At 28.3% G+C, this 22745-nt stretch overlaps 1 protein-coding gene across 1 annotated transcript; it reads right to left on the reverse strand.

The window, feature by feature from the left end:
- Positions 1-771: 771 nt before the first annotated feature.
- Positions 772-16554, reverse strand: LOC141297594 (neuropeptide FF receptor 1). Its single transcript, XM_073828010.1, has 3 exons — positions 16248-16554; positions 7336-7435; positions 772-3379 (listed from the first exon to the last, which is right to left on the reverse strand). Exons 1-3 carry the CDS (start codon positions 16552-16554, stop codon positions 2596-2598), a joined length of 1191 nt encoding a protein of 396 aa, XP_073684111.1. The 3' UTR covers positions 772-2595.
- Positions 16555-22745: the final 6191 nt, after the last annotated feature.

Raw genomic sequence — 22745 nt, forward strand, 5'->3', positions numbered from 1 at the left:
TAAATATTAATTTATTAATAACAGTAATATTCCTTAATAATAATAATAATTAATATTATTATATTTTTGTAATTACTGTGTATTTTGTTTACAGTGAAATATTACAATAGTAGTATTGTAGTATTTCATAAATGTAAAATATAACAACAATAATAATAATAGTCCTATTATTATTAATAATAATAATAATAATAATAATAATAATAATGGTTATTATGATTATTATTAGCAGTAGTAGTAATATTTTTTTTCTAAAATACAGTTTTTTTATATTACAGTAAAAAGCTAATATTTCTTTTCTAATTGTTAACAACATAACAACAACAATAATTTAGTAATTGGAAAATTACAATAGTAATATTTCCTGTTTTTATTTTTCTTATAATTCTACTCTTCTTAAATACTAGATATTTTTTATTTTTACAAATATTACAAAAGTAAAATTTGCTATTTTCATATTTTAATAATAATATAGTTTTTAATGATCATTATTATTGATTACCCTGCACCACAAACCAGTCATGTTTTTTTTTTTAACTGAGATTAATATATCATCTAAAATCTAAAAATCTGGAATCTGGGGTGCAAAAAATCTAAATATTAAGAAAATCGCCTTTAAAGTAGTCTAAAAGAAGTTCTTAGCAATGCATATCCCTAATGAAAAATTTGTCAATCAGTTTGACCTATACAATGTATTTTAACCTATTGCTACTTAAAACTGGTTTTGTTGTTTATTTTACAGTAAAAAAATGCAGTTTTTTCATGCACTTGTCAAGTTTGAGATTTTGGCCTTTTTGGATTTTCATAAAGCGTTTTTTCAGACTAGTTGAAAGAAAACATCCAAAAGACACTGTTAAGTGTTATTTTTTATAGCACTTTATCTATTTGTGTCAACAGATTTCAATTACAATGCATATTTTTAAAGGCTGTTTTCTCAAAATGAGTTTTTTCTCCTACACTGAACCATAAATCTCCACTTCAGTAGCACTTACACACACCAGACTTGGTTTTCACAGAGGGTTTTGTTCAGATAGAATTTGCTTGATTTTATACATTTTATTCCCAAAAATTTGTAAAAAAAAAAAAAAGTGTAATTTTTTTTTTCTGAATTATGGCATGATGAAATGAGACACCCAAAATTCCATCTGTAACAACATTTGACTCTAATATGTCAAAAAAAATAATTTTTTGACTTTTGTAGTTTTGAAAAATGTAGTTTTGAAACTGACTTCATCCAGTGTTTAGATTGTTGTACTAGAAATGTATGCAAATTTGTGTATATATTTTATTAAACAATGCCTCATTTGCATATTTAGACCTAACATTTTAGAAAACTTGTAATAACATTTTTTGCAATTATCAATGTAATCAATCAACCAGTGTTGGGAGTAACGCATTACAAGTAACGCAACTTACATAATAATATTACTTTTTCCAAGTAACTAATAAAGTAACGCATTACTTTTTAATTGACAAGAAAATATCTGAGTTACTTTTTCAAATAAGTAACACCAGTTACTTTTCCCCACATTTATTGATTAAAAGCTCTCCTGTCCCCATGTTGAGAGAAATTGTGAGTAAGATGTTACTTTAGTTTTAGAATAAATGTCAACATGCATTAATTCATCTCACTCACTAAAAAAAAAACAGATAAAAGTGAATAAAAACTCTGAAATTCAACACAAACCTGCAATAATTAAATATGTTAAATAATACAAATATCCTTTTTGTATTTAATCCCATTTTGTTAACCTTCGATGATCCAATTCATCCATACTAATAAGCGAAAATGACTCAAGATAATCTAACATTTGTTTTCCTTTTTTTTATTGCTGAAGAGTTGTCATTTGTTCTTCTGCGGTCTACTGTACAGACGTCAATTTACTTTTCTCTAAGCCTGAGGCTTTCGCTGTGAAAAGGCTTTTACATTTTTTTTTTCATATTAAAAACAAACAAGCAAGCCCTGCCCAGATTTAAAAAGTAACGCATAAGTAGCATAACGCATTACTTTCCGTAAAATGTAACAAAGTAACGTAATTAGTGAGTAACTCAAAATTGTAATGCATTAACTTTTCCCAACACTGCAATCAACTGGGTAAGTAAGGTGATAACTATTCTTTTTTTTTTTTACCCTTGCCACCTGCAGAGTCTCACCTTAAGCCCAGTAGAGCTTTTTAAAAACAAAATGCATATGTTAAATTTCTGTTAAATGTCTTATCAGAAATGACGTGTTTGATTTAGTTTCCTCCCCGAACCGTGCAGCCCTAGTGGGTTTGTGTTTGTGTGCAGTGTTTTTCAAAGGAGTCTGTACACTCTTAAAAATGAAGGTTCTTCATGATGCCATTAAAGAATCTTTTTGTCTGAATGGTTCCATAAAGAACCTTTAACATCTGAAGGACTTTTCTGTTTCAAAAAAGGTTCTTTGTGGCAAATAAGGTTCTTCCGATCATAAAAAGGTAAGCAGGAAATGGTTCTTTAAAGTACGTTTGCCTGAATGGTTCATTGTGGAACCAAAAATGGTTCTTCCGTGGCATCGCTTGAAGAACCTTTTGAAGCACGTTTATTTTTAAGAGTGTATGAGGGTTTGTAAGCATCTCAGTCCAGATCCTCCAGCACCAGCTCGTCGTGCTGCTCTCCGTTGCAGAACTGTCTCCTGCCGTCGCCCTGAGCATTGGGTCCGTCTCTGTCCGCAAAGATGCGGTTGTGTTTCCAGGTGCCGTTGCGTCTGGGCTGCGGCGGCTCGTCCATCAGACACAGGCCCATCTTAAACGCCGCCTGAAATCCACGGCGGAAGTTCTCGTTGAAGTATCCGTACACGATGGGGTTGACGCTGCTGTTGAAGAAGGCCAGCCAGTGGGCGAAGGGAAAGACGTAGACGGCCACCAGGTCCAGCTGAGCGGCGGACAGATTGCCGTAGTCCGTCAGCAACATGAGGATCCAGAGCGGCAGCCAGGAGACGCTGAAGAGCAGAGCTACTATCAGCAGCATGTTCACCACACGCAGCTTCCTGCGGAAAACGCGCCGGCTCTCGTCCTCGGCGTGCGCGTCGCGGATGGACGCGGGCGGTTTGACCAGCTTGACGGCGATGCGCGTGTACATGATGACGATGAGCGTCACCGGCGCCAGGTAGATGTGCGAGAACAGGACGGTGGTGTAGATCTTCCTCATGCTCTGGTCGGGCCAGGCCTCCCAGCAGGTGTACAGCGGGTACGTGACGTTGTCCTGGTCCACCATGAAGTGCAGGACGTCCTGCGAGACGGTCAGCGTGACGGCGGATGGACACATGATGGCGATGGCCAGCACCCAGATGAAGGCGATGGTGATGATGGCCTGGCGCTGCGTCAGCTTTCTCTGGAACGGATAGACGATGCAGCGAAACCTGGAACGCACGCAAACCAAGATTACATTTATTCATTTAGCAGATGCCTTTATTGGGGCTTGTAACCCAAAGGTTGCTGGTTCGATTCCCACACCTGGCATTTCTGTCATCGTTATGACTTTAAATCTAAAAATATTTTTTATTAAGTTGTGTTATTTTATTATTATGACTTAGTTTGTCTTCAATTTCAATTGTAATTTTACAGATGACTTTTTTTTGTAATTATGTCATCATTTTGATTTTTCTCTCATAATTTTGACTTGTGTCATATTTTTTTCTCTCATTTTGACTTTTTATCTCATAATTAAGAGTTAGTACAAATTTTTGCTTTTTAGTCTTATAATTTCATTTTTGTCAATTTTTTAAAATTTAGTATGTCATAATTGTAACTTGTTCAATTTCAATTGTAATTTTACACATTTTTAAAACTCGAAATATACATTTTTGTCATACTTTCGGCCTTTTAGTCTCAATTTTTATTTATTTATTTCAGAACTGTCTTTTTTTCAGAAATTTTACTTTTATTTTAAAATTAACATTTTATCATGATTGCAATTTTTATCTCATAATTATGACTTAGTATGTAATCATATTGATGTTTCCTCTAATAATTAGGACTTTTTTTGTCATTTTTAATGTAGAATTTTCTTAATTTTGATTATTTAATCTCAGAATATTTTTTTTAAATCTCATAAATTAAATTTTGATTTTTTTTTCATCTAATCATTTTGACTCTTTATTTAGTAATTAGGACATGTTGTCATTGTTAAAATTTTTCTCTCATAATTTAGACTTTTTATGACATAATTTAAAAGCGTTCCTTATTTTGACCTTTTATCTCATAATTATGACAGTATTTTATCATTTAGATATTCCTCAATGATGACTGTGTCAAACGTTTTTCAAATAAATTCGACTTTTTTAATCTTATCATTTTGACTCTTTATTTAGTAGTTATGTCATAAATTAGATTTTTATCTTGTAAGTAGGATTTAGTTTGTCATAATTTTTGCTTTTTAATCTCATAATTTCATTTTTTTAAAATATATTTTTGTTAATCTTGAATTTCGACACTATTTGACTTTGTAAATAAATAAATAAAAATCATGAGACTAAAAAGCCGAAAGTAGGACAAAAATGTATATTTCGAGTTTTAAAAATTTGTAAAATTACAGTTGAAATTGAACAAGTTACAATTATGACATACTAAGTCATAATTGAGAAAAATACTAAATTTAAAAAAAATTGACATAAAAAAAAGCTAAATTTTGTACATACTCTTAATTATGAGATAAAAAGTCAAAATGATGACAATTACTAAAAAAAAGTATCAAAATGATGAGGTAAAAAAATCAAAATTTTGAAAAAACTTAATATTTTTAGGTTTAAAACTCATGAAGACAAAAAATGTATTTATGAGATTTAAATCAAAATTATGGGATTCATCAAAATGATGGCAAAAATACAAAATTAAATTTAGATTTAAAAGAATTAAGATTGAAAAAAGATTGAAAAAATTTAAATAATGACAATTTATGAAATAAAAAGTAACAATTATGAGATAAAAAAAAAATTCTGAAATAAATCTAAATGATGAGATTAAAAAGTCAAAAGTATGACAAAATCGATTTTTAAATGGGTTAAATATATAATGCAGCCTTGGAACACAGTCTAATAATGCATTTCATGGATTCTTGTCATTCCTGCCAGTTACTTGATGTGGGCAAAAATCGAATAGCTGTTTAGAAACTATGAATCACGACAGCCCTAAACGCAATTTGTGTCCAAAAGTGAAAGTACTGATTATTTTACAGAAAAAAGCAAAGTGCAAAACAAAAAAAATCTCTCATTTACCTTCTACTAAGTCTCGGTTTGTTTTTATGTGCCGTTTAGAGGCTGAAAAAAGGTCTAGTTGACCTGCTATTAAAGCAGCTCCGAGATTTGACTCATTTTTTGACTCATTGACTTATTCAGTTATTGTAACCTATTGCATCAAGCCGATGGACTGATTATAAAAGCTGGATGCACACTGACTCATGAGCCAGCGCTAGGATTCAACCTGGTAATTTCAGCTTCATGTTCAGACTGTGGGCGACTCACAGACGCAGATCCAGCCTTCAAATCACTGCTTTGTTAAAAACAAACCAATGTGACATAACGCCTGTGTATGTTTGTGGTGAAGGCTTCACAGATGCTCTCATCGACACCAGCTGTCATCCTCTACTTAACGCTGCTTTTAGGATCTGTTTTGATTTACTTTCTTTTGAGGAACACAAAGGGATTTTTTATGCTCTGTTGTTCTTCTTTTTTTAAACAATACAGTACAAGCATAATGTATCTGGCAACAGCCAAACTGACGGTTTATAGCAGTAGTTCATAATTTTCTGAAGTCACGAAAAAAATAATCAAAATTATGACAAAATATATTTAACAATATATTATAAAAACATTTGTAAAAAATAAATACGATGAAAAAAACTTTGAAATAAAAAAAAGTAGAAATGGTTTATGACAAATAGTTAAAATGATTAAAAAATTGACAGAAAATAGAAAGTCAAAATTACAAATTAAAAAAAATCTAAATTATGAGATTAAAAATTCTATTTTAAAGTCATATTTATAAGATAAACAATACAAAGTATATATAAATTATAACATTAATAAGCTTAAATGATTGAAAAAGTTGAAATTATTGAAAAATATCACATTAATAAACAGAAATTATTATAAGATTACAAATTCAAAATTATAACAAAAAGTCATAATAATGAGAAAAAAGTTTGAAATCATGACATAATTATGGGAATTTATTATGACATAAAAGATCAAAATTATTTAAATTATAATTAAATGATTATTGAAATTGGCATAAAATAAAAATCTTAAATATGAAAAGTATAAATTATGGGATCATGAAATCAAAATTATGCCAAAGAAACAGACATTTTGTTCTGTTGCAGCATTATGTTAAACTGCTTTAAACATCAGTTTACACTCCATACACCATAATAATGACAAGGCAAAAAACAGATTTGCAAATTTTACAAATGTATTAAAAATAAAACACTGAAATAAGTAGATTGCACAAGTATTCGTACCCTTAACTCAGTCCATAGTTGAAGCACCTTTACAGCCTCAAGTGTTTTTGGGTCTGATGTGAGCATCTTTGCACATCTGCATTTGGCAATTATCTGCCATTCTTTGCCTCACCTTTTCACCTCTCCATCTCTGTCAGCTTGGACATTTTCTAGAGTCCTAGTTGTTCCAATCGTCTTCCATTATGGAGAATGCTTCTGTCAACCTTCAATGCAGCAGATTTGTTTCTGAACTCTTCTCTAGATCATCGCCTTAACGCAAGTCTGTCACTGAGCTCTACAGGCAGTTATCTTGGTTGTTGCTCTGAGATGCATTTTCAGCTGTTAGACCTTTTCTGAGAGGTGTGTGTCTTTCTAAATCAGACTCATTCAAATGAATTTGCCACAGTTTAACTCCACTCCAAGTGTAGGAACATCTAGAAGCAATATGAATGCTCCTGAGATACATTTCCAGTGTCCCAGAAAAGGGTACGAATACTTATGCAACGGGATCTAATAAATTTGCACAAATGTTAAAAACCTATGTTTTGCTTTGCCATTAGGGAGTGTAAATTGATGTGGGGAAAAACTCATTTAAAGCAGTTTAACAAAGCAAAATGTGAAAAAAATGAAGCGGTGTGAATACTTTTGCAAGGCACTGTAAGTTGAGTAATTGATGACAGAATGGTCATTTTTGTCAGAATTATTATCTGAAGTCACAGCAGGAAGTCAGAGGGATTGAGCGGAGCTGGCTTTGCGTGTACACTAGCACAGATGAGCTTGGTAAAGCGTGTCATAGTTCTCAGAGGGTCTCAGACAGCCATGTGAATGATGTTTCTTGTTTGTATTCATGTGAAGTGCAGGAGGGTGAGAGTTATTAACCTTTCCACAGCGATGGCCACCAGCGTGAAGACAGACGCCGAGACTGAAGCTCCCTGGACGAGTCCACTCATTTTACAGATCACCACATCAAACGGCCAGCCTGAGACAACATAATGACAGAGAGAAGAGCGCTTATATACAGATAAAGCACACGCACACATCCAGACACCATGTGAGATGAGTTTACAACCAGTGAAATTCAACACAAACCTGCAATAATTAAATATGTTAATTAATACAAATATCCTTTATGTATTTAATGCCATTGTATTAACCTTAGATGATCCAATTCATCCATACTAATAAGCAAAAATTACTCAAGATAATATTTGTTTCCCTTTTTTTATTGCAGAAGAGTTGACATTGTTTCTTCTGCGGTCTACTGTACAGACGGAGATTTATGTTTCTCTAAAAGGCTTTTATATTTGACAAAAATAGAATTGTTTATATTAAAAACAAACAAGTAAACCCTGCCCAGATTTAAAAAGTAACGCAAAAGTAACGTAATGCATTACTTTTCATAAAAAGTAACTAGGTGACGTAATTTGTTACTTTTTTAGAGAGTAACTTGTATATAATATTGTAATGCATTACTTTTAAAAGTAACTTTCCCCAACACTGTTTACAACAACTAAATACTTCAAAACAAATAAAAATGTTATAATTATGAGATAAAAAAAGTCAAAACCATGAAGTAATCATAGTTATAAGATATATAAATAAGGACATATGTTGAAATTGTCACAGAAAGTTGACATGAAATACCATAATTATTAAGTAAAATGTAAGAATTATGATTAAAAAGTCAAAATTACGAGATTAAAAAGTCAAATTTATGACACACTAAGCCATAATTATTAGATAAAATGCAGATTTTAGGACATATGTCAAATTGTCCCAAAAAAACAACATAAAATACCACAATTATTAAAATTACGAGTCAAATTTACAAGATTAAATTTATGTCAAATTTATGCCAAAAGTAATAATATTGATATAAAAAACTCGAAATTATGGCATACTAAGTCATAATTATAAGATAAAATGCAAAAATTAGGTCAAAAATTATATCATTTAAAATTATTTTTATTATTCAATAAAAAAAATAAAACTCAAAGTTACAACATACTAAGTTATAGTTATAAGATAAAATGTAGAAATAAGGACATATGTCAAAATTGTCCCAAAAATTTATATAATTACCATAAATATTAAATAAAAAGTAAGAATTGTGTTTAAAAAGTCAAAATTACGAGATAAAAAAATTAGAATTATGGCAAAAAGAAATAATTATGATACAAAAAAATCTAAATTATGACATACAAAGCCATAATTATAAGATAAAATGTAGAAATTAGGACATATGTCAAAATTGTCCCAAAAATCAACATAAAATACCACAATTATTAAATCAAAAGTCAAAATTACGAGATTAAAAAGTCAAATTTACGACATACTCAGCCATAATTATAAGATAAAATGCAGAAATTAGGGAATATGTCAAAATTATCCTTAAAAACAACATAAAATACCACAATAAATTCAAAAATTATGTTAAAAAATTCAAAATTACAAAATTGAAAAGTCAAATTTATCCCCAAAAGTACTCAGTATGATATAAAAAAACTCAAAATTACCACATACAATGTCATAATTATAAGATAAAATTTAGAAATTAGGACACATTTCAAAAATATCCCAAAAATTAACATTAAATACCACAATTATTAAATGAAAAGTCAAAATTGCGAGATTAAAAAGTAAAATTTACCACATACTAAGACATAATTATAAGATAAAATGCAGAAATTAGGACATATATCAAAATTGTCCCTAAAACAATCACAATTATACCACAATTATTAAATAAAAGTAAAAAATATGTTTAAAAAGTCAAAATGACAAGATTGAAATGTCAAATTTATTCCAAAAAGTGATAATTATTATATATATAAAACTCAAAATTACATTGTACAAAGCTAAAATTATAAAATAAAATGCAAAAATCAGGGCATATGTCAAAATTATCCCAAAAATCTACATAAAATGCCACAATTTATAAAAAAAAAATATGTAAAAAAAAAAAAATCTAAATTACAAAATTAAAAAGTCAAATTTATCCCAAAAGTAATAATTATGATATAAAAAAACTCAAAATTATGACATACAAAGTCATAATTATAAGATAAAATGTAGAAATTGGGACATATGTCAATTTTTTCCCCCCAAGAAAATCAACACAAAATACCACAATTATTAAAAAAAGTAAAAGTTGTTTAAAAAGTAAAAATTACAAGATTAAAAAGGCAGAATTTTGGCAAAAATAAACAATATTGATATAAAAAAAACTCAAATTTACAACATACTAAGCCATAATTATAATATATAATTATAAAATTCAGAAAATAGGAGATATGTGAAAATTGTCCCCCAAAAATCGACATAAAATACCACAACTATTAAATTAAAAGTAAAAAATTATGTTTAAAATACTAAGTCATAATTATGACAAAGTAAAAAGAATCAACATCAAATATCACAATTTTAATTAAATTTTAATTAAAGATTAAAAAGTCTAAATTATGACAAAAAGCCATACTTATGTGGAAGTCATAATTATTATATAAAAACAGTTATCAAAAAATGATCACATTATTAAATAGAAAGTCAAATACAGCTGCATTTAATATAAAAACCATCCTCTATTCTGATTTCACTCTTAATTAAAGTTTCCAGCCAAAATATCTAAACATTCTTAAATAAGTAAAAATTATTTTCTTGTTTTCAGAAAAAAAACAAGTCCAAATTAGACGAGTTTTTGCTTGAAACAAGCTAAATAATCTGCCAATGGGGTAAGAAAAATAATCTTGTTTTCTGTTTGAAATAATATTTTTTTTCTTACCCCACTGGCAGATTATTTTGCTTGTTCTACGCAAAAACTCGTCTAATTTGGACTTGGGTTTTTTTCGGAAAACAAGAAAATAATTTTTACTTATTTAAGAATGTTTAGATATTTTGGCTGGAAACTTTAATGCACTTAATTTGGACATTTTCTGAAAACAAGACAATCATTTTTACTCATCTAGAAAATCCTTTTTGATTTAAGAATTTTTAGATATTTTGGTTGGAAACAAGACAAAAAAATCTAAGTATGAAATGCATTTTTTCCAGTGTGCAGCAGCATTTAATAAAACCATCCTGATTTCACTCTTAATTGCAAAAGATGTAAATATTTATATCAAATATTTGACACAACAGTACACATTTTTTGTGTGTGTCTGACACTATTGACAGCAAAAACAGTGTTGAATGTCATTGCATGTTCAACAGATGAATCTAAATGAATTCTATGTTAATGATCCATGGCTCATTGGGTGTTAAAGTCAATAAATCAGCCGCATATGGTTTGCGTTTCACAACACATGGTCTGTATGCAAACGACCAACAGCAAAGGCTTCAGTGTGAGTCAACAGTGTGTAATGCTGACATCAGGCAAACAAACACTTGACGATGAAAATCATGTTTACATTTGCAGAAGACTCATTTACGGCTGCTGAGTCCTGACTCCTGGAGTCTGCAGTCGAAGCTTTAAACTGCATTAAAAGCCCTCTTCTGCTGTTTTCCCTGTTTTTACTTCACTTTGACAGTAATGAATGCACAAAAACACAAAGGTAGAGTATTCGTTGCACAACAGCCGCATGAATCCTGCTAAGTGCCACTGCCTCTAATGTTACGGCTTTACTTCGCCGCCCGCACTTTGCCGCAAATGACTGAAATGTACTGAGAACCACAACAAAGATTCAACAACCAGAAGAGAAACTAGAAGAAAGTGGTTCATCCTGAAATGCATCAAAATAAAACACCTGTGAAAAATCAAAACAGATATATCTCCAAAAATACGTTTTAGTAAGATGAGATTGAAATGGTGCAGCATCTGATTTACAGTAACTAATACTTCATTTTTGAGTGAATAAACCACTCATGATACTTTGCGAATGTTGTGATGAGTGATAATGTGAAATTGGAGGAAGTAAAAAAAAGTGGAGATTCACTTTATTATTTATGAGATAAAAAAATCTAAATTATGACACAAAGTCATATCTACATATATTCAAAAAACAGGAAGAATTATGTTTTAAATATCCAAATTACGAGATTGAAAAATCAAAATTATGCCAAAAGTAAAAAATAAAATAAAAAAAAACTCAAAATTTAAAACTTAGAAATTAGGACATATGTCAGAATGATCCCCAAAAAGTCAACATAAAATACCATAATTATTAAATAAAAAGTAAGAATTATGTTTAAAAAAATCTAAATTATGAGATTAAAAAATTAAATTATGCCATTAAAATAATAATTATGATATAAAAAACTTGAAATTGTCACATACTAAGTCAAAATTATAGATAAAATGTAGAAATTAGGACATATGGCAAAATTATCTAAAAAAATTAAATAAAAAGTGAGAATTATGTTTAAAAAAGTCAAAATTGCAAGATTAAAAATTCAAAATCATGCCAGAAGTAAGAATTATGATTAAAAAAAAAACTCAAAATTTAAAATGTAGAAATTAGGACATATGTCAAAATGATCCCCAAAAAATCTATGTAAAATAATAAAAAATTATTAAATAAAAAAGTGTTATGTTTAAAAAAGTCAGATTTATGCTGAAAAGTAATAATTATGATAAATAACTCTTGAAAAAGTATCCCAAAAAATTACATAAAACACCATAATTATTAAATAAAAAGTAAGAATTATGTTTAAAAAATATAAAAAAGTGAGATTAAAATTTTTTAATTATGCCATTAAAATAATAATTATGATATAAAAAAACTTGAAATAGTGACATACTAAGTCAAAATTATAGATAAAATGTAGAAATTAGGACATATGGCAAAATTATCTAAAAATTTTGCATAAACCACCATAACTATTCAATAAAAAGTAAGAATTATGTTTAAAAAGTCAAAATTATGCCAGAAGTAAAAATTATGATTAAAAAAAACCTCAAAACTTAAATTTCTAACTGTAGAAATTAGGACATATGTCAGAATGATCCCCAAAAAGTAAACATAAAATACTACAATTATTAAATAAAAAATAAGAATTATGTTTAAAAAATTAAAATTACGAGATTAAAAAATCCAATTTATGCCCAAAAATGTATAATTATAATATAAAAACCCTCCAAATTATGACATACTAAATCAAAATTATAGATAAAATGTAGAAATTAGGACATATGGCAAAATTATAACCAAGAAATAGACGTAAAATACTACAATTATTAAATAAAAAATAAGAATTATGCTTAAAAAAAAAATCAAAATTACGAGATAAAAAAAAATCCAATTTATGCCAAAAAATTAATAATTATAATATAAAAACCCTTCAAATTATGACATACTAAATCAAAATTATTGATAAAATGTAGAAATTAGGACATATGGCAAAATTATAACCAAGAAATAGACGTAAAATACTACAATTATTAAATAAAAAATAAGAATTATGTTTAAAAAAAAATCAAAATTACGAGATTAAAAAAAAATGCAATTTATGCCAAAAAATTAATAATTATAATATAAAAACCCTTCAAATTATGACATACTAAATCAAAATTATTGATAAAATGTAGAAATTAGGACATATGGCAAAATTATAACCAAGAAATAGACGTAAAATACTACAATTATTAAATAAAAAATAAGAATTATGTTTAAAACAAAATCAAAATTACGAGATTAAAAAAAAATCCAATTTATGCCCAAAAATTAATAATTATAATATAAAAACCCTTCAAATTATGACATACTAAATCAAAATTATAGATAAAATGTAGAAATTAGGACATACGGCAAAATTATAACCAAGAAATAGACGTAAAATACTACAATTATTAAATAAAAAATAAGAATTATGTTTAAAAAAAAAAAATCAAAATTACGAGATAAAAAAAAATCCAATTTATGCCAAAAATTAATAATTATAATATAAAACCCTTCAAATTATGACATACTAAATCAAAATTATAGATAAAATGTAGAAATTAGGACATATGGCAAAATTATAACCAAGAAATAGACGTAAAATACTACAATTATTAAATAAAAAATAAGAATTATGTTTAAAAAATAAAAATTACGAGATTAAAAAATCCAATTTATGCCCAAAAATTAATAATTATAATATAAAAACCCTCCAAATTATGACATACTAAATCAAAATTATAGATAAAATGTAGAAATTAGGACATATGGCAAAATTATAACCAAGAAATAGACGTAAAATACTACAATTATTAAATAAAAAATAAGAATTATGTTAAAAAAAAAAAAAATTACGAGATAAAAAAAAATCCAATTTATGCCAAAAAATTAATAATTATAATATAAAAACCCTTCAAATTATGACATACTAAATCAAAATTATAGATAAAATGTAGAAATTAGGACATATGGCAAAATTATAACCAAGAAATAGACGTAAAATACTACAATTATTAAATAAAAAATAAGAATTATGTTTAAAAAAAAAAATCAAAATTACGAGATAAAAAAAAATCCAATTTATGCCAAAAATTAATAATTATAATATAAAAACCCTTCAAATTATGACATACTAAATCAAAATTATAGATAAAATGTAGAAATTAGGACATATGGCAAAATTATAACCAAGAAATAGACGTAAAATACTACAATTATTAAATAAAAAATAAGAATTATGTTTAAAAAAAAATCAAAATTACGAGATTAAAAAAAAATGCAATTTATGCCAAAAAATTAATAATTATAATATAAAAACCCTTCAAATTATGACATACTAAATCAAAATTATTGATAAAATGTAGAAATTAGGACATATGGCAAAATTATAACCAAGAAATAGACGTAAAATACTACAATTATTAAATAAAAAATAAGAATTATGTTTAAAACAAAATCAAAATTACGAGATTAAAAAAAAATCCAATTTATGCCCAAAAATTAATAATTATAATATAAAAACCCTTCAAATTATGACATACTAAATCAAAATTATTGATAAAATGTAGAAATTAGGACATATGGCAAAATTATAACCAAGAAATAGACGTAAAATACTACAATTATTAAATAAAAAATAAGAATTATGTTTAAAAAAAAAATCAAAATTACGAGATTAAAAAAAAAATCCAATTTATGCCCAAAAATTAATAATTATAATATAAAAACCCTTCAAATTATGACATACTAAATCAAAATTATAGATAAAATGTAGAAATTAGGACATATGGCAAAATTATAACCAAGAAATAGACGTAAAATACTACAATTATTAAATAAAAAATAAGAATTATGTTTAAAAAAAAATCAAAATTACGAGATTAAAAAAAATCCAATTTATGCCCAAAAATGAATAATTATAATATAAAAACCCTTCAAATTATGACATACTAAATCAAAATTATAGATAAAATGTAGAAATTAGGACACATGGCAAAATTATAACCAAGAAATAGACGTAAAATACTACAATTATTAAATAAAAAATAAGAATTATGTTTAAAAAAAAAATCAAAATTACAAGATTAAAAAAAATCCAATTTATGCCCAAAAATTAATAATTATATTTTATTTTTATTATTTATTTATCCTTTATTTAACCAGGTAAAAACTCATTGAGATTAAAATCTCTTTTACAAGAGAGACCTGGCCAAGATGCAGCATAAAAACAAAACAAAACAAAGAACAATTTCCAACATATATAAACGAACACATCAAATACACATACATATATATCACATAATAATAATATAAAAACCCTTCAAATTATGACATACTAAATCAAAATTATTGATAAAATGTAGAAATTAGGACATATGGCAAAATTATAACCAAGAAATAGACGTAAAATACTACAATTATTAAATAAAAAATAAGAATTATGTTTAAAAAAAAAATCAAAATTACGAGATTAAAAAAAATCCAATTTATGCCAAAAAAATTAATAATTATAATATAAAAACCCTTCAAATTATGACATACTAAATCAAAATTATAGATAAAATGTAGAAATTAGGACATATGGCAAAATTATAACCAAGAAATAGAGGTAAAATACTACAATTATTAAATAAAAAATAAGAATTATGCTTAAAAAAAAATCAAAATTACGAGATAAAAAAAAAATCCAATTTATGCCAAAAAATTAATAATTATATTTTATTTTTATTATTTATTTATCCTTTATTTAACCAGGTAAAAACTCATTGAGATTAAAATCTCTTTTACAAGAGAGACCTGGCCAAGATGCAGCATAAAAACAAAACAAAACAAAGAACAATTTCCAACATATATAAACGAACACATCAAATACACATACATATATATCACATAATAATAATATAAAAACCCTTCAAATTATGACATACTAAATCAAAATTATAGATAAAATGTAGAAATTAGAACATATGGCAAAATTATAACCAAGAAATAGACGTAAACATATCACAGAAGAGAAACTAGAAAGAAGTTGTTAACAAAGAAATGCATCAAAATGAAACACCTATGAAAAATCAAAACAGAAATATCTCCAATAATATGTTTTCGTAAGATGATTTTGAAATGATCCAAACAATGATGATTGAAGAGATGAACAAATAAACGTTTCTCAAAAGATCCTGAGCAAAAAAAGTGATTGATGGAGAATCAAGTAAAACTCACAGACCTTTGGCTTTTAAGACATAAAACAGACTGGTGTTGTGTAATAAAGAGACAAGTCACATGACCACCACAGCTCTGCTGATTGGCTGAGTGAGTGCTCATGAAGATGGCAGCATGCATGAGGAGAGGCATGTAAATAGTAACAGATGAACTCTCTCCAGGTACATGAAATGTCTTCTTGATTCAAAGCACATTTACCTGTGATCAGATTGTCCACCAGAGTGATGGGGAGGCATAAGATGCCCACTAACAGGTCGCTGATGGCCAGGTTGAGTATGAAGATGTTGGTGACCGTTCTCATCTGCCTGTTTTTCAGCACGATGAAGCACACCAGGATGTTTCCCAGCATGCACAGCGAGAAGATGAGCACGTAGGCCAGGATGATGACGGAGGCCACGACCAGGGAATGCTGGTAGAACGGTAGGAAGGTCAGGTTGCGGCTGTCGTTGAGGAGCGTGCTGTGGTTAACACTCATGTTGTCGCTGTAGAAGAAGCCCACATCCATTGCTGGGAGAGTTTCCAAATCTAAGACTGACGACAGAGAGACTGTCGCTCAAAAAGTAGAAAATCTGTGCATTTATGTCTTGTTTTTTAGCACAGATTTCTAAACATTCATAAGTCAAGATACATTAACACGAGATCCAAAGTGCATACGTCTTGTTTTCATAGTGTCATAGTTTTTTTTATTTATTTATTTTTTTATCAAAAATCATAAAAATATCATAAAATATCATAATTATTCAATGCAAAGTAAGAATTATGTTTGTTTTGCATTTAGTAATTATGATATTTTATGTCCATTTCTGGAATAATTTTGATAAATGTCCTATTTTCTACATTTTATCTATAATTTTGACTTAGTATATCACAATTTCAAGGTTTTTTGTATCATAATTATTGATTTGGGTCATAATTTTGACTTTTTAAATATAATTCTTACTTTTTATTTAATAATTAAGGTATTTTATGTCCATTTGTAGGATAATTTTGACATATGTCGTGTTTTCTACATTTTATCTTTAATTCTGTCTTAGAATGTCCTAATTTTGAGCATTTTTTATCATAATTATTACTTTTTTGGCATAAATTTGACTTTTTCAACATTATTCTTACTTTGCATTTAATAATTATATTTTATGTCAATTTATGGAATAATTTTGATAAATGTCCTATTTCTACATTTTATCTATAATTTTGACTTAGTATGTCGCAATTTCAAGGTTTTTTTGTATCATAATTACTGATTTTTGGCAAAATTTTGACTTTAATCTTGTGATTTTGACTTTTTCAACATAATTTTTTTTACTTTTTATTGAATAATTATGATATTTTTTGTCAATGTTTGAGATAATTTTGACATATGTCCTACTTTCTACATTTTATTAAAAAAATGACAGTATGTCGCAATTGCATTTTTTTTTAAATCAAAATTATTACTTTTTTGGCATAATTTTGACTTTTTAAACATAATTCTTACTTTGCATTTAATAATTATATTTTATGTCAATTTATGGAATAATTTTGATAAATGTCCTATTTTCTACATTTTATCTATAATTTTGACTTAGTATGTCGCAATTTCAAGTTTTTTTGTATCATAATTATTGATTTTTGGCATAATTTTGACTTTAATCTTGTGATTTTGACTTTTTCAACATCATTTTTTCCTTTTTAGTAAATAATTATGATATTTTTTGTCAATGTTTGAGATAATTTTGACATATGTCCTACTTTCTACATTTTATCTATAATTTTGACTTAGTATGTCGCAATTTCAAGGGTTTTTTTGTATCATAATTATTACTTTTTGACATAATTTTGACTTTTTAAACATAATTCTTACATTTTTTATTTAATAATTATGATATGTACATTTTTGGGATAACTTCTAATTTCTATTTTGACTTAGTATATCGCAATTTCAAAGTTAAAATATTACTTTTTGGCATAAGTCTTGTTTTCTGAAAATGATCCCAAAAAAATCAACATAAAATACCATAATTATTTAATAAAAAGTAAGAATTATGTTTAAAAAAATCTAAATTATGAGATTAAAAAAATTAATTATGCCATAAAAATAATTATGATATAAAAAACTTGAAATTGTGACATACTAAGTCAAAATTAAAGATAAAATGTAGAAATGAGGACATATGGCAAAATGATCCCAAAAAGCGAAATAAAATACCACAATTATTAAATACAAAAATAAAAATTATGTTAAAGTCAAAAATGATGACAAAAAAAGATCATTAAAAAAGTTAAAAAAAATCTGATAAATGTAAATATATGGGTTAAAATAATGTTCCATCATTATTCATAGTATCAGATATATTTCTGTAAAAATAAAACAACATAATTATTTTAGCCTGTGCTTATTAAAGAATATAAAAGCAAAAGGGATCATACTAAATTTGATTATATTTTAAATGATTAAAAACCTATTTATTTTGCATTTTATAGGTGTTTTCTGTAAAGCATGGTAAAAAAAAAAAATGATTTTTTTTTTTAATCAGAAAAAATGCTATTTAAATGGAGTCGATTATAAAGAATCAATTAAAACCTGTAACTTTCTGTATTTATTCATTATTCATTCTTTTTGTGACCCTTTGATATCGGTACTGGAAAACAAGACAAAAGTACCACATTTTTTATTTTTTTATTTGAAGTATTTATTTTTTCAAACTGTTTGCAATAACCAGCATTACTTTTTGTCATGCTTTCTGCTGTAATTTGGGAAAGATTCGGCTGAGTTTAAATATTCTGGAATGCATTAAATTAAACTGTAAAGGTCCTTCACTCTTATCAGTCTTTAAATAGGCTGTAATATATAAAAGTGGCTGCGAGCAGCAATTACGTGACCAGAAACTGAAGGCAAATCATTTAAATTGAGATTCAAAGAGTAAAACGAGCAGCAGTTTAATTTTATGCCAACTGTTTCAGGGGTTATGAACAAATGTGACATTCATTTCTAACTTGGGCTGCTGTCGTCAACCCCTTATCAAACTCGGAGGCGTCTCAAGGCCAGTCATATATTACACTTCATTTTAATATGGAGATGTATAAGCATGGTTCAGCCTCTCTGTGGATCGGTTAGGTCTGAAGATTTAACTTTACATCAACATAATTTACAGCTAACATGGCTGACCTCGGAAAGATGGATTGCATTTTATTCCTAGTCTACAAAAAGAAGAGCCAAGGCTGGAGGTCAAGGATTTGTAGTAAATTTGCATGCTTTTACAAACACTAGGTGGTGCTGTTCTGAAACTGTTGAGGTTAAGGTCACACTTAACCTTAACACACCTTGTATTTTTTATTAAGTGAAATAAGTATGATAACACTAATGACTCATGAGACACAGCATTGAGAAAATTATTAAGGAATTGAGTAAAAAATGTAAATAATATATGCATTTTAATTTAATCATCAAAAACAATGGTTAAAAATAAATATTTAAAAGATTAATTCTATAAGAATGAAAAAATATGAGATTTAGAATAATGTATTTTTTTAATAAAATTTAAAAATTTTAATTTGTTTTTTAAAGAATTCTTGCCAAACAAGGCTGCATTTACTGGATCAAATATACAGAAATTTTTTTAATATTATTACAGTTTAAAAGAATTATGTTTTATATTAATATCTTTGAAAATATAATTTATTCCTGTGATGCAAAGCTGAATTTTTATCAGCCATTACTTTAGTTTTCAGAGTCACATGATTCTTCGAAAACTAATTACTAAAAAATGTATTAATTTTATTATCAATGTTGGAAACTGTTGTGCTACCAAATATATATATTTATTTTTTTATTTTTTTATTTTTTGGAACCTGTGTTTCTTTTTTCAGGATTCTTGATGAATAAAATGTTAAAAAGAACAGTATTTATTCAAAATATAAATCTATTCTAACAATATATTTTTTTTTATCAATTTAACACATCCTCTGTCTTTTAAAAAAAAGATTTCAATTTAAATAAATGCTGTTCTTTGTTAGTTTTTTAAAATTTGTTTAAGAATCCTGATAATTGATAATAACATTGATAATAAATCAGCATTTTAGAATGATTTCTAAAGGATCAAGTGACACTGAAGACTGCAGTAATGATGCTGAAAATTCAGCTTTGATCACAGAAATAAATTATATTTTAAAATATATTCACATAGAAAACAGTTATTTTAAAAAGTAAAAATATTGTTCAATATTACAGTTTTTTTCTGTATTTTTGATCAAATAAATTTCACCCTTAATGAGCATAAGAATATCTACTGCACTTGTCTTCCTGTAGCTCAAAAAGTAGCATCACCAAGATCACAGTTTTGATTTCCAGGGAAAGCATGAACTGAAATAAATCTGTCGCTTCAATATTCAGTGCAGTGCAAACCTCTGCCCGATGTAATATAAATATTTTGGTGCTCAGATATTGAGTGCTAAACCTATTTTGGCGTGTACTAGTGTTTGAGATGAGCTTAGCCTCAGCGTTTTCTCTCAGGGTTTGTGGTTGGAGCTCAGATAAACAGGTTTGCACTTTAACCTGCGTCTCCTGGACTTCCTTTTCGTGTTCTTTAAGTCTCTGAGTTGCAGCGTGAAAGAAATCTACTTCCCACAGCGATCACACGGCCGTCGATGCTCCCTAAATGAGTTTAATAGCTGGAATTGAGTGACAGCGAGGGCTCTGTGTGCCGTCCGTTTAGTGTTAATCAGCAAGAAATCCATCTTGGGCCCTGCAGCGGTTACTTCAGCTTCGCCTGCGCAGGAGACTGCAGAGATTCATCACATGTGCTAAATCAACTTAGCATATGTGGACTGAATGTTTTCGTAAGGATGTGTCTTTATGTGGACGGATGATGGTTTGGATGTATTTGATTAGTGCCAGTGGGCAAGTTCATTTGGTGCCTGTGTCAATGAGTGTGATTGCATTCTCGTTTTCTTTTAATTATTCATTGCCATGGGAACCGGAGAAATGTCTCACCTATTGCTTCTGGCACTCAGAAGCATTTTTAGCTCAGTTGCTTGAGTGTGAATCTCAGAGACACGGCGTGTCTCTCCTCTGCATCTGTCATGGTAACCCTGTTAGGTTTGCAGAACGATAGCGATTCTCTCTGTTCAGTGACGCAGGTGACAAAAAGAATGAAAGTTTACATGCATGTGCAAAAAACCCTAAATGCCAGCTTAGCAATTTTTCATACCCTCTTGGTTGACTAAAAGGGTATGATTTACACTGCAAAGGTGGCATAGAAGTGCTTTTGAAGTGGTATTTAGGTATCTTTATGCAGACTGTTTATTGCTGCTCGGAGGTGGCATGAATGCATTTACACAAATACATCAGTATGCAAAATTGCATTCTTTACTACTGAGACTGGGGTCAGAGCAGGCATAAATTAGCCTGGCTTTCATGCAGCATTAACGCTTTGCACTGAATTTGAGCAGGCACAAAGCAGCCTTAATTTATTACACAGACTGTTTAACACTGCTCAGAGGCGGCATATATGGGGTCAAATTCCCTTCAAAAGTATTGCGCTCACAGATCGAAAAATAACAAGCGTGAATCAAAGATTTGAAAACGCATGTAAAAATATATCGCACACAAATGAAAATTAAATGCAAAGACATTCAGAAGAATAAAATACGTGGAAACAAACTGAAAAATAATAAGCACAAGATAAATATTTATACACTTGCACGCACAAATCTGAAATGTGAATTCACAGATATTCGATTCACTCTTAAAATCGTGTTTTCTGCTCACATTTTTAGTTTTCGTACGTTTACGCTCTTTGTTCACTCGCTCTCGGTTCAACAATCTGCGCTTGGTTTTCTAAATGTTGCGCTCCTGGTTTCATGTAAATGAGGGTGGGCTTTAACATCACCATTGGTTCACCAGATGTGATTGACAGCCTCCGTCTCTAGCCAATCGATCGAAGCGGAGAAGTTGACGTCACTCCAATGCGTGATGGATGATTCCCGTCAGGAAAATGCTGGACAATCTCAGTTAATTTTTGTATTGCATTTGCATTTTGTATGCAATACAAAAAAAATCTATTTTTTAATAAAATCTATCAACAATGCTCAGAGTGTTTTTGGTCCCACAATACAGTGTTAAATGAACACTGAAGCAGAGATGAACTTAAACAGAATGTTAAGCAGAATTAATGAAGCAAAGAGAAACAGAAAAAAAGAGACAAACAGAAACACAGCTATAACAGACTTAGTCACAGCCTCAGATGAAAACACCTGAAATAAAACACAATACATCTCTGAAGATCTCAGCAGAGGAGGATTAAACAGCTCCACAAACAGCAGCACCAGCTTCATTCACTAGGCTACTGACCGGATTGACTAAATTATGATTGAGAACAGAGGTTTAGATTCATGTGATCAATGTTTGCTTTAGTTGTGTTCTATCTTGATCCTTCACTTTTTAACGATAACTTCTGTTTTTTTGGTTGCTGAATATATGTTTGCAAAACACATTTGTTATAGCAAAATAATCCAGAAGAAAACATGATCAGGAGGTTTTACCTGGTTGATGATAAAGTATTGTAACTTACTGGTCTTATCTTAAGACTAGGACTGTGGTTATTTAATATTAACATTTATTATGTTATATGAATTTATGTTGATGAGAGTTTTGTATTAACTAGATAATTTGACTGATTTTAAAAACACTTTGCTCCCTTAGCTTTTAGAAAATCT

Source organism: Garra rufa, chromosome 22, assembly GCF_049309525.1.
Source record: "Garra rufa chromosome 22, GarRuf1.0, whole genome shotgun sequence".
Taxonomy (NCBI): Eukaryota; Metazoa; Chordata; class Actinopteri; order Cypriniformes; family Cyprinidae; genus Garra; species Garra rufa.

Coding starts and splice junctions, on each gene's coding strand:
- LOC141297594 (XM_073828010.1), bottom strand. CDS start 16,554: ATGGATGTGGGCTTCTTCTACAGCGACAACATGAGTGTTAACCACAGC. Junction 7,436..16,247: donor GGTGGACAATCTGATCACAG/GTAAATGTGCTT, acceptor ATGTTGTCTCAG/GCTGGCCGTTTGATGTGGTG. Junction 3,380..7,335: donor GTGGCCATCGCTGTGGAAAG/GTTAATAACTCT, acceptor CGTGCGTTCCAG/GTTTCGCTGCATCGTCTATC.